Genomic DNA, 13,578 nt, shown 5'->3' with positions numbered 1-13,578 from the left:
GTGAAAATTCATTGAAAAAATAGCCTTTTTAGTTTATGACATTTTAAGTATAGGTTATACTAGTTAAATAATACGAAATATTGAAAATCAAATTCCTTATTATTATCTAAAAAAGATAATAAGGAATTTAAATATATTTTCCAAATTAAAACCGTGCTTTTGGTACTGGGCGTATGTTTCTTCCGCATTTTGGAACTCTCATGACCACATTTAAGTTAAACTTTTTCGATGATACAATTTAGAGACGTGTGACTTGTAAGTAGGTATGTTAAAGATTTCTCGTGGCTACAATGCTATATCCCTACTTGTTAGTTGTTTGTTATATTGCTATATGTTTACTAAACATTGTTTAGTTATTACATTGTAATTTGTTTTGCTGTTACGGCATAACTATATTTACATGCTAAATTATTTCAACTTATAAGATTTAGATTAAGTTACATATTGGTTTAGCATTAGCATGTACGACCCTGCATAGACATACACACCCACCCATTTTCGAGTCAGAATTAGTCGCTCCTGCTATTCTTAAGACACGCTTCCCTTATTGGTAGAGTATAATATCATATATTGAGATATGAGAATCTGATAACACAGAATAATTTTTTTCAGATTCTGAACAGTTATTTCACTTATATGTAGGAAAATTCTACGGTATATATACGTCATCACTATTAACTTAAAATCTACCTTATACCTATAACGATAATGTATGTCGAATATATTATAATAATAAAACCGCATTATTTTATTCAAAAATATAATTTTAAAACACTTAGTGATTTTAAATTATTTGTAAACAATTCTAATTTTGATAGAGTACTATTACATTTTTTTAATTAATCCTAATTTAATTATTTATTATACTTTAACTTGTTTTTATTTATAAAATAAGTAGAAAAATGAATAGATTATAAATCAACCCCTATTTAGATTAGAACTAAACTTTCCCAATATTAGCTGAGCTTACAGAGATTGTCGTTTTTAAAAACATTTTTGTTACTTGTATAGTTGTATAACTGCAATAAATGTATAAATATGTAATATATACAAAATAAACAATAACTGTCAGTTAAATAGTCAACATGAATATTAAATAATCGAATACCTACATAGATGTCCCTACTTATTTTGGTACGAAATTGTTGGTTTGGTTGTAACAAGTATACTGTTATTTTAATATTACATTAAATTCGGTACATAAATTTATATTTATGTTATTATTATTTAATGCGAGGTTTTGTTTTTAATTACATCAATTCTACAGATGATCCCAATACAGTATATTTTTTTATATAAGATTTTACAAATGTATTGTAGAATAGTGTATAACGGTTGTGTAATTTAGCTCTTGGTAAAAAAAAATAAAACACTCTAAGTACCCTATGATAACAATACATTGCTAAAAAGTAATTATTTTAAATGATTCAATAATAATGTTGCACTTTTGTAGTCTATCGTAAAAAAAGATTATTGTTTTGTCATCAGAGCTACGCGTTTGAACTAAAAGAACCGAATCTGCCCAAATATATATGCCGTGGAACCATTTATAATCACAGCGGAACGTTACGGTTAGTTAACCATGGCGATTGGAGAGGTTTCTGATCGGACAAAGACCTATAAAAACCTTGGCCTTTAAAAAATAAGGGTCACGGTCTTTTTAAGAATACCGGTTTAAACAATTTTGTCAGATTTTACAAAATAGCTTAATTTAAATATTATCGTGTTTCTTTTCCTGCAAACAAAACTACTACCTATGTAGGTATATACGTATAGATACAAGTAGGTACCTACTATACAGAGCTTACACTATATACACTACGAATCACGATTAACAGTTTTAAACAACATTGCGTAGTGTGTACATAATCCTACAATAGACAGCAATTACAAGATAAATGCTGTAGTGGTGTAATTAGGATTTTTTTGGCTGAGGGTGGGTTCAATTAAAAACGTATTTTTGTCATGTGTTTTTTCCGTTAACATGTGTATGAAATGTCATGATAATATACATATTTTTAATTATTACTTATTAAGTATATACTGCAAATAGTATAGTACTATTGTAGCGTACTAATGCGCCACTATTTCCTCGAAATGTTTAGGAAAAAATATTTCCTTATGAGATGTATTTTTTTAATTACAAGAAACTAAAATATATGAAGTCTCCATCTACCCCCCCCCCCCCCCACAAAAAAAAAAAAAAAAAAATACGGCGGCGTAGGACCTAAGTACCTAGTAAAAGTTTACCCTGCAATAATACCTAATGAGTATCCGCAATCCACATACATTTTTAAACAATTTATGATATCAATTATCAATATTATTTATTATAGTATAATAAGCAACCAACAGAGACACGCAAATTGTTGGGAAATTGATGACCGGACGTAACTGACGAACAACTTGCAGCCTTACAGACTTACAGTTCAGTCGACCGTTGGTCATGCGTCATGCTTGAAGAGCGAGAATAACCTCATCAGCATTGATTCTAAATTCGGGGGTAAATTTCTGAGCTTTTACTCGTGGATTTGTTGTTTTTATAAGCGTTATGCTTATTGACCGTAATAATAAATTTAAAGTTTATTATTTAGGTGTTTATTTACTACGCCTAATATAATATTACATTAATATAACTACATTTTCAGCGCCGCATGACCGTGTCCCACGACTAGATAAGAAACGAATGAGCTCATATTTTGTGAAATGTATTTTGACGCTTATTTACACAGACAATATGTAACTGTCTAATATATGGACAATAATTAGGTATAACTAGGTAATTAAATTCATAGTGGAATGTACATGAATAATGTCTAAATTCTATACATAATAAAATAATATAATATGTTAAAAGAGTTGACACATAGGCTGGTAGTCAACCAGGGGCGGAGTGGCCCACCGGGATACCGGGAAAAATCCCGGTGGCCTGGAAGCCAAATGGCCCGTTTACCTAAAGTATAGATAATAATAATGTAGAGTAATGAAAAAATTTATTTATCTATATATATACGAAGACGAAATCAAATTTAATTATAAGTATACCGTATCTAATATACGCACGTATATACCCACTTCAGTTCAGTTCACACTATCTATTTTTATAACTTTCGCTGTAGCCTTCTATGTCTTCGACACGGAGTATTATGTCTATATTATATTATATCTGTGGTCTACGACAATATCTTATCGGTTTATCGCCTCGCTATACTATCGAATCAAATGTACATTACTATATTTTTTCGTTATTTTGTCATTAGATAAAATACGTTGCGAGTGGTAACTACATTTATATTTCATACGTATTAAAAAGTTTTGTTTTTAAATATTATATTCATTTCAACCTAAAATATTTCTCATCAAAATGAGCGATAATAAGAAAAGAAAAGGTGGCGCTGAAAGAGAGAGGGAAAAAAGTAAAAAGTTATTGATGTTAAGTGGAAAACAATGTATGAGATTAGATTCATATTTTGGTAAAAGAAATCCAGTTACACTTTCAACGGATTCGGAAAATATCTCTGATCATAATGATTTATCATTTGAAACGGATCATACTTCCCAAGGTAAGCTTATCAAATAAAATTATTTTTTTATATAGGTACCATATAAGTTATAAATTATTTAATAAATTTTAAGTTATAACAAAAAAAGTAAAAAGTTTACCCCTTGACCACCCTTTTTTTTATTTAACAGATATTAACGAGTTTACTAACGATGAAAAAATATTAAATTCCGAAAATAGTAGTTCTGCTCTAATGCAACTTCAACATGACACTCCGGTTATCAATCCAGAAAAAAACGTAGAATTAAACAAATTTAAGAAACCAAATTCTCATAATTTAAAGTACTTTTTTCAAATTCATCCGGTACAACCGTCTGATGATTCAATTTTACCATTTTCGAGTAAAAAGGTATTTTTTCGTAACAACAAATTAAATAGGAATTGGTGTACATACAATGAGCATTCAAAACAAATATTTTGTTCCGTTTGTTTGGCTTTTTCGACTGACAGTAATGCATTTACTAATGGTATGAGTGACTGGAAACATGTTTACCAGCGTATTTCAGAACACGAGGCAAGTAAATGTCATATGCAATGCTCTGAAGCTTATTTTATGCATGTTCAACAAAAAAATATTGAAAATTTATTATTAGTTGACCAAAAAAGAATACAAAGAGAAGAAGTTAAGAAAAATAGGGCAGTACTTGAGAGAATTATTGAAGTTATCAAGGTTATTGGAAAACGTGGTTTAAGTATACGAGGTAAAAATAATGAAGCTGCTTATTTACTCAATGACCCTATCTTAGATCATGGCAATTTCCTTGAAATGATTATATTATTAAGTAAATATGACGCTGTTTTAAATGAACATTTGAATAAAATTATAAATACGAGCGAAAAAATGCATAAACATGGATCTCAAGGGCGTGGAAGTTTTGTTACTCTTTTAAGTCACTATTCAATAGATAATGTAGTTACATCAATCTCTTCATTAATAAAGTCTACTATTTCAAATCAAATAAAACAATCAGATATGTTTTCTGTTTTGATTGATACTACCCAGGATATCTCGGTGATAGACCAGTGTTCAATTGTACTAAGGTACGTAATAAATGGAGAAATAAATGAAAAATTAGTCGCTGTTAAGTGCTGTACTGATTCTACAGGGGAAGGTATGATGAAGTTATTACAATCTGCATTATTTTCATTAGACATAAACATTACTCGTTGTATTGGGAATGCTACAGATGGTGCAGCTAATATGCAAGGCATGTATAAAGGTTTTACGTCTTGGCTTAGCAAAACAGCGCCCGAACAAGTTCATGTTTGGTGCTATAGCCACGTTTTAAACCTGGTAATATGTGACGCTACAAAAAACCCAGTTAAAGTAGCAACGTTCTTTTCTATCATTAATTCATGTGCCGTATTTTTTAAAGAATCATACCAGCGTATGAATATTTGGAAGTCAATAAGTAATAATCATCACGATAATATTCGAAATAAACGTCTTCAAATCATCGGAGAAACGAGATGGACCGCAAAGCAAACAGCCCTTAACAGAATTTTTGGTACTTATGATAAATTTGACGATGCTTTGTATACAGAGTTGATTATTTGTCTATCTAAAATATCTAATAATGAAGGTTTTAAGCCCGATATTCGATCTAAAGCTAACTGTTTATTGTCATCATTATTGAAGTATGAAAATATCCTCATTGCACATATGTTAATGAAAATATTTTCTATAACAGGTCCCTTATCAAGATACTTGCAAACAAGTGGCTTAGATTTATTAAAATGTCAACAAATGGTCGAAGGCACTTTAAAACAAATAGAAAAACTCCAACGAGATATGGAAAATATAAAAATAACATGTGATAAGTTTATAGAAAAGGCTCAACGAATTATTGATTTAGAAATTGAAAATACTGAAGATGAAAAAAATAAGAAAGATTTAGAAATGTGTGATATTCAAGATCAGTTTGAAAATAAACGTATTCAAAGAAAGAAAAGGATGTCTACTTATGAAACGGAAGATGAACCAATAATTAATGCTGCAAAAAAATTTGAAGTTGAAGTTTATAATAAAGTATTTGATGCTATTATACGAAGTATGACTTCAAGGTTTATTAAAAATAATACATTATACTTTGATCTTTCTCTATTATCGCCAAACAATTTTGAATCATTCAAAAATGGAATGCCGAGTGGTGCATTATCTACATTATCTTTGAAACTTAAACCATTTATTGAATGTAACAATGATGTTGAACAAATTAAAAGCAGTTTATGTGAAGAATTATTACATTTTTCTAGCTCATGGGAATTTTTAAAAAAATCAGTAAATGACGAATATAATATGATATATTGTGAAGATAGTGAAAATTCTGATGACAAAGAAGATTCAAATTCATGTAAAATAAAGCCATGCAGAAGTTGTCAAAATTGTCCTCTTTGTTGTTACAAGGCCTTAATTAAATATAGTTTATTTTCTAACACATATCCAACTTTGATGTTGGCATATCAATTCTTACTGACATTACCCGTAACACAAGTTGCGTGTGAAAGATCATTTTCAACACTGAAGTATATAAAAAACCGATTAAGAAGTACGATGAGCAACGAAAACTTAGAAAATTTCATGTTAATGGCAATCGAGAAAAAAACACTAGTCGAACTTAACAATGACGAAATAATAAACTCTGTTGGAGAAAAGAGTAAATTATTAAACAAATTATTATTGTAAGCATTGATTAAGTAGGTATGTTATGAGTAATGTTATAAGTTAATGTTAATGTTATAAGTAAAACAATTATTATAATTATATCTGAAGCTAAAGTAGTTTATTCTTTGTAAGTTAATATATTTATTTTAATTTTATTAGAACATATTATAGGTATAAAAACAATAATGATTTATTATTATTTTGGTTTGTGTATTTTTATTTCGGTTTTATAGTTTTGTTAATAGTTTTATCTGTAAAATACATGCACTGTTATATTGTATTTTAGTACCTACCTATTTGTTGTTTGTCTGCCTATATATATTTACATACAAAATTAGATAAAATACAATTTTTAATCAGGAATTGAAAATTTTGAGTGGCCTGGAGAAAATTAATTTTCCTGGCCTGAATTTTTTTCCCACTCCGCCCCTGTAGTCAACCCAGTTTCACTTGGTTTGTTAGTGATGAAATATTTTTGAAAATAGGTGAAATAATGTTTGTATTGTTCTATCGTAATTATAATATTTTATGAAAACATGTCTTAAAACAATACAATAATAAATTAACATAATAATAACTGAGTCAATATAGTGTTAAGCAAAAATACTGTAGCGTAAATTAGGTAAAAAAATATACACAATTTTTTATAATTAAATGATATTTCTTATTAAGTAAAGCCTATTTTTTTTGGAAACAGTACAAATTGAAGCATCACGATCATTATAGTACAAGATAAAATAAAGCTTGTTTACTTGGCTCGGCATAATATCATACATATTATGTAGTTATACATCTATATTCTATATCTATTGATATCGTGTTCTTAGAAATTAATAAATTATCAATAAAAAAGTGGAACTAAAATTCATCAAAATTCAAAACTTGTACACTTTTACATTAAACAAACCACACGAGTTGTTACCAATAATGCATGCAACATACCTATAGTATTGTAAAATATCACAGTGCCAGCAGGTTTTTATATTTTACTGTTGGATATCGGACGAATAAAATTATTATAACAAGTGTTTTAGAAATAATTATTATTTGTTAATAATATTAAAATAATACATTTAGGCATACTAGGATATAATATTTCATTGGACGATCGCCGATAATGTAATATCACACGTTTTGTATTCAGGTACAAGCTAGAAGATTAAAGTTTCATAAAACGTTCTTGTGACATAAGACAAACCACTATTGCGATCTTATCAAATTATACAACAAAATATACCAAGTTGAATGGAACTAGGAAGCAGCATAATAAATTAATAATAAGTTATAAAACACTGTCTGCTCAATTATTATACTATATGTACGTGAAATGTGGAATGGATTACAGTTACTGAGTAGGTATTTCAGTATCTGCGGCGTAGGTAGTGCAGTTCAGAATAAACGATGATAACATTTCGAAACCGATAACTGATGATTTTCCTCGACAACAAAAGATTCTCGATGGCATTCGGTGTCGTAATCGCATGCGATATTCGGCTCGAACAAACAATTCAACGCATAAGAAGATGAATTCCACTAAAGTCTTTTTCCCCACAGCAAGCAAATCGACAACAACTGTTGACGACCTTGCACCGTGTCTATTACGTTATTATTTAATCAGACCTGCTCGTCACGTCATCAACACCGTCGTCGTCGTCGTCGTTATTAATTGTTAACGCATCGAATTAATTAACCATAGTATATTATACTGTGTATTGTCCGAAATACTATAGATATTATAAGCAGGTACACATTACACATATTATCTATCTACATTCAATAGGTTTAGGACGGACCGACGGAACGTACCCTATTGTGTTGTTATATATGTTATTATTTTGTTTCTTATACATTTAAATTTATCCTTCGTCATTTGCGAATCATACATAATATTGTAATTTTTAATATAGGTTTATAATTTAATCGACACAGGTTAAGATTGTTTTTTAGTTCTTGAAAGTATTTCTTGTTATGTTTATTTATTCAATTGTTGTTTTTGAAAATAATTATACTGGTATTTAAATAACCGTTTGATTGTAAAAAATGTGTATATTTACCACTAAGATATTTTATTTCTAAGATTTTAAAATCATATTTCACACCTAAAACAACGCTTTTCATTTAAAATTTGATATTAAATACCTACACGATACCACGCTATGCAATGACTAATTGATTACTTATTAAGATAACTTTTTATTTATTTGTACATAATATAGCCATAACATTATAGTTAGATACTTATTTTATATCTTATTAATTTATTCACGCGTCCTAAATTTATTACAACTAATGTGCACTAGATAGATACTAGATACTAAAGTATAGGTGCATTTATGTCGTTTTATATATGTAACCTAACCTAACCTAACCTAACCTGTCCAAATTGGATTTTATGTAATAATCATATGACTGCTTAGTTAACTTGGGAGAAGTTAGAAAAATAAAACATAAATTATGTTAAAAAGAATAAAATATTTTTTAATTTTTATTTTACCTATATGGTTATATTATTGTTTTTCCAAAGTATCTCTGTTTAATGGTATTCTTTTAGTGGACCTAGTGTTTATTAAAATTAATAGCCAAATAGTTATGTAAAATTACATAATCATCATACTTAAAAAAAATTAATTTGATGACAATGATTTCAAGTAGATAATGAGGTAAAAATGTTATGTTAATGGCATTTGAAATCAATTGAAATTCGAATGATATGATTTTATAGATACGTTAATACATTTGTCTATAATCCCCATTATAACTATTAACTACAAACTTTCAACTTTTAACTATATCGTTAAAATTATGAAAAATCATTATACTTAATATTTGCACATAATATGGGTACATGGGAAAAACTCATCATATCATAATCAGTAATTCAAATTTATACTCTAAAAGTTAAAACTCACCCATTGTCCATTATTACACTCTAATAAAGTAATAAATGATAAGCTACTCAATAATCACTTCTCATGAAACTTAATTCCGGCTGAAGTATCATGATAATAACTGTTCTGATTTTGATTTTACAAATATGAAATCATAACTAAAATCATATTTTTTTTTTAACATCAAAATAATACAAATCCACAGTATTTGTTTTAATCCTATGATGTTTTAATAAAATTAAGTATCGTAATAAATGGTACCTCGGATGAATGGTAAAATGATAAATCTATTATAATACAATAATACTTATTAGTTATTAAAGTCTCACTATAGACACTATCTAGGTATATTATATATATACCTAGATTGTTTAAGAAAATATAATGGTTAAAATCATTATATATATTTAGTTTATGATTCTGATTCAACTCTCAAGCATGAACTATTAGCAATTGCTTAAATCTGTAATCAATCACAAGTGTGTACACCAAAGTAGATCTTTCTATTGGTTGAAATATTGGGTCCTAGTCCTCTCCCCTCCAAAAAAAAAATACACAGCTTTTTAATGAGTGAGATTGAAACCCTCCGCTCAAATTGTGAAGATAAATGTTAGCCCTTCCCCCGAAATGTCTGCTCATGGATGTATCCATATCAAATAATATAAAAAATACATCCAGGATCGAAACAAATTCCACATATCCGAACAAATCTGCCAAGCACTGAGACCAAACCTACATGACATAACAACCTAATTATATTCTTAAAAAAATAAAATTGTATAATTTAATTATAATAATAATGTAAATAACACCTATTATAACAAAATGTATCCTAGTGACCTTAGTTTCGATGTATAAAATGATCAATGAAAAAAAAATAATAATAATTCTATCTCAGTGAATAGGGTATACAGAAATAAAACCCAAAATTATAGTATTATAAATAATATGGTAAATCAACGTTTCCCAAACACTTGTTTGAGCTGGCCCGGTAATTAATATTTTTCCACTTCGTGACCTACCATAATACGACGAATGTCATACGAGTTTTTAATGAAGTCCTCTAGACTCTGGTTGATGATCTCAATAATATTATATATGTTGTAAATAGGTAATAGTTATTCGAATTAATGAATTTATTTTTGTTAAAAAGTTCAAATTATCAAATGAAATGATAAATGACAAAATGTAATACATAATATAGATATACTATAATATAGTATTATACCTATTGTATGTCTATATCTGTATTTTAGAGTACATATCTTTCGTAACTCGTAAGTCATAAGTGGCATGTATTGTAGATGTACTTATCGTGTATACGTGTAGGTATATAGGTACTACCTACTCATGGCTTAATAACATATTATAGGTATTTGTTTTGTGGCCGTTGTAGTATTACACTATTACCTTTATGACTATATAATACATAATACTATATACACATTGCTACATTAGTAAATCACATATGCATATTGAATATTATTTATAGTCAATAAAACAAAAAGTTAAAATGTGCAAATAGTGTATGCACAGTTCTCTGAATATTCGTCTATATTATAATTTGTTTATATGTATTTTAATTTTAAAATGTGTGTCAACTATTGTTACCGTCACGTCTACAAAATATCAAAATTGAATAAAGTGACAAGAATTATAAAACAAATTTTCAATTTAATAAATGTATGTTATGATTAAAAAATTAAATATACAATGGGTAGTTATATTTTCGTAGTACAAATAGTAACTAAATCATATCCGGTTCATAATAATTTACATAATTTAAATATTGACGGTATCATTTAAAATAATTTAGTTTTTCTATACTGATAAAAATTAATTAAACAGAACTATTTTAAATATTGCATATTTCCAATTAATTATAAATCAATGTTATAATATTTATTTTACATTTTAAATTGCCTTAAGTAAATGATATATAAAAACCATGTCATTTATCATATTGAGAGTAGAGTTGTAATTTTGTAGAGACTTAATTATAATATTTCTACTCGTTATCCATTGAATACTTGAATGATTGAGAGAAACTGTTGATATATATATATATATATGTTGGTTTTGACTATTAATACAATAATTGGTACCTACTGTTGATAAGTATTTACAGAAAATGTTAAATGGATAAATACGTAGATGGGTTTAATTGTATGAATACAATTTTTTTATGGAAAATCATTATGTTACCACCTTGTTATCTCCAACTTATCGACTTTTCCTTATAATAATATGCACTTTTGCATTTACATAAACCAATATATAATGTTTTCTGGACACATAGGAATAGACGGCAATGAAAGGGCAGACAAACAAGCTAAACTTGCTATCCGCTCAAATGACACAAAAGACATCAACATTTCATTGTACACTCAAATAAAAAAACAGATAAAACAAAACACAACATCCATATGGTAAAACATATGGAACACACAAACAAACAAACTGAACCAAATTTAAAAAAAAAAAACTGCAAATAGATGGAAAAGAAATCCAAACATAAGTATTGTAAACGTTAAAAATCAGAATCGGGTCAGAATTGGACACACAAGAATGACACATGGATATTTGATGGCAAAAGGCGACCCACCAATTACAATTAAACACGTCATCTTCGAAGAATGCAAAATACATGAAAAACTAAACATAAGCCATGATATCGGAATAAGTCTTAGTTCAAATCCTAGAGAACAAAGTAAACATCATACATTTTTTCAAAGCAACACAAATTCTCCAATTACTATAAGATTTTAAAACGAACAACTGTAATTGTTCATTTTTATTTTATTTTTTTTATACATGTTGTATAAAATGTATACATATGAATATATTTTTCTTTTTTATAGTATAATATTAAATGTAATGTTAATGGCCTCAGATGTTGAAGCAGAAATTGTTAATAATTTCAAGATCAATAAAAAAAAAAACACGTTTGGTGGCTTGGTGTGACGCGTGGTTGTACGCTCAATCTGCGAAAATGCACTGAGCATATGACCGGCTGCTGTTGCTAGCTTCCGGATGGGTGACCACCAGCTGGATTTCTAGCAACAAATCCTTCAATCCTTGCCACGCATACACAAACACGTGTTACAACCCTACCAACTCAAAAACTTATAAACAAAAATATACCAAAATAACCCCCACCGTTTCACCCCATATCCAATGGCTTAATGTTTCCGTGGGTTCCCCTCTCCAAAAAAACACGTTTGTATAAGATAATTATTGATATCATTACATGGTGGTTATTGAAGATAACTGAGAGATAAAATAATGAAAATACAGGTTTTACTATTTTAAAAACACGAGCACATAATATTATTATCACTAGATAATTATTTTTCTAATAATAGTAAAATACCTGCGTTAATTAAAAATAATAACAAAACAACTTCGTAACAAAAAAATAATCTTGTTATTTAAACTTGCATGATTCAGCGGTATTTGAAATTTCTTTATATATTTTTTTTAAACAATACATAACATATTAATATTTTTAATTTGCTAATATTAAATTGTTTGTCTATTTATATATGTATTATATATTATATATTATAATAAAAATATTTTATATAAGTATCTATAATAAATTATATTTAGTAGTAATAATAATAATAATATGTTTCTCCTGTGATTGAAAACGGTACTAGTAGGGATTACCTACCGACCTACCATAAACTTATGCTAATATTTAATAATCTAATATTTTCCGACTAAAAAATAAAATATGATCTATATTATGATCTGTTCCCAACATTATTTAATTTGAAATATAATTTTTAGATTCTGATTGGAGCGAGGAATGTATTTATTTTTTTATAAGTAGGAGAAAAGCATGTACGCTGATGGAATGTCAGTTTAATTGTATTATAAATATTATTATAATTATTCAAATTGTAATCTATATATTCGACATTTTTTAAGTGGTAATTCGTAGTGATTAATTGGTTCATTAATTCTAGCATTTGTTGCTATCATTAGGATTAAACGTTGATGATGTTATTTGCTTTCCTTTACAAATATTTCACATTTAAAAGCAATTTCTGTAGGTTTCTATCATTAGTTATATTGTATTTTTCATCTAAAATTACTTTTGTTCCATATTTTTTCTTCAAATCTGTAGACATAGAGATAGTTTAATGGACCAATAAGTAGCACATAGCGTTTAAATAATAGTATAGGTAGGTACTCGTTAAAAAAGTATGCTTTACGTCTTCACGGTTTATAAAAAATAATTATTTTTAATACTTATCGAGTTATGATGATTAAAAAGTTTAAAATTTTAAACAATCGTGATTTTTTAGAATAAGTAGAATGAATGGTATATACTAAGGTGTTTAATTTAAAGTAAATAAATTTAGGTATAGTGTTTAATTCTGAATTACTTAAATTTTATTTTAAAAAGATAAACATTACATTTTTTTTAAATTGGTATTGTTTAGTAATAGTTA

At 27.6% G+C, this 13,578-nt stretch overlaps 1 protein-coding gene across 1 annotated transcript; it reads left to right on the top strand.

The window, feature by feature from the left end:
• Positions 1-2,890: 2,890 nt before the first annotated feature.
• On the top strand, positions 2,891-11,548 carry LOC149058974 (zinc finger MYM-type protein 1-like). The gene is made up of 4 exons (XM_089218515.1): positions 2,891-3,563; positions 3,694-5,757; positions 5,878-6,219; positions 11,415-11,548. Exons 1-4 carry the CDS (start codon positions 3,365-3,367, stop codon positions 11,546-11,548), a joined length of 2,739 nt encoding a protein of 912 aa, XP_089074641.1. The 5' UTR covers positions 2,891-3,364.
• Positions 11,549-13,578: the final 2,030 nt, after the last annotated feature.

Source organism: Diuraphis noxia, unplaced genomic scaffold, assembly GCF_037042655.1.
Source record: "Diuraphis noxia isolate RWA-SAM2 unplaced genomic scaffold, SU_Dnox_SAM2 contig0002, whole genome shotgun sequence".
In the NCBI taxonomy this organism is placed as follows: domain Eukaryota; kingdom Metazoa; phylum Arthropoda; class Insecta; order Hemiptera; family Aphididae; genus Diuraphis; species Diuraphis noxia.
The sequence above is the reverse complement of the archived record's forward strand: the minus strand, read 5'-3'. Positions and strand labels throughout refer to the sequence as shown.

Coding starts and splice junctions, on each gene's coding strand:
- LOC149058974 (XM_089218515.1), top strand. CDS start 3,365: ATGAGCGATAATAAGAAAAGAAAAGGTGGCGCTGAAAGAGAGAGGGAA. Junction 3,564..3,693: donor AACGGATCATACTTCCCAAG/GTAAGCTTATCA, acceptor TTTATTTAACAG/ATATTAACGAGTTTACTAAC. Junction 6,220..11,414: donor AAACTCTGTTGGAGAAAAGA/GTAAATTATTAA, acceptor CTGGACACATAG/GAATAGACGGCAATGAAAGG.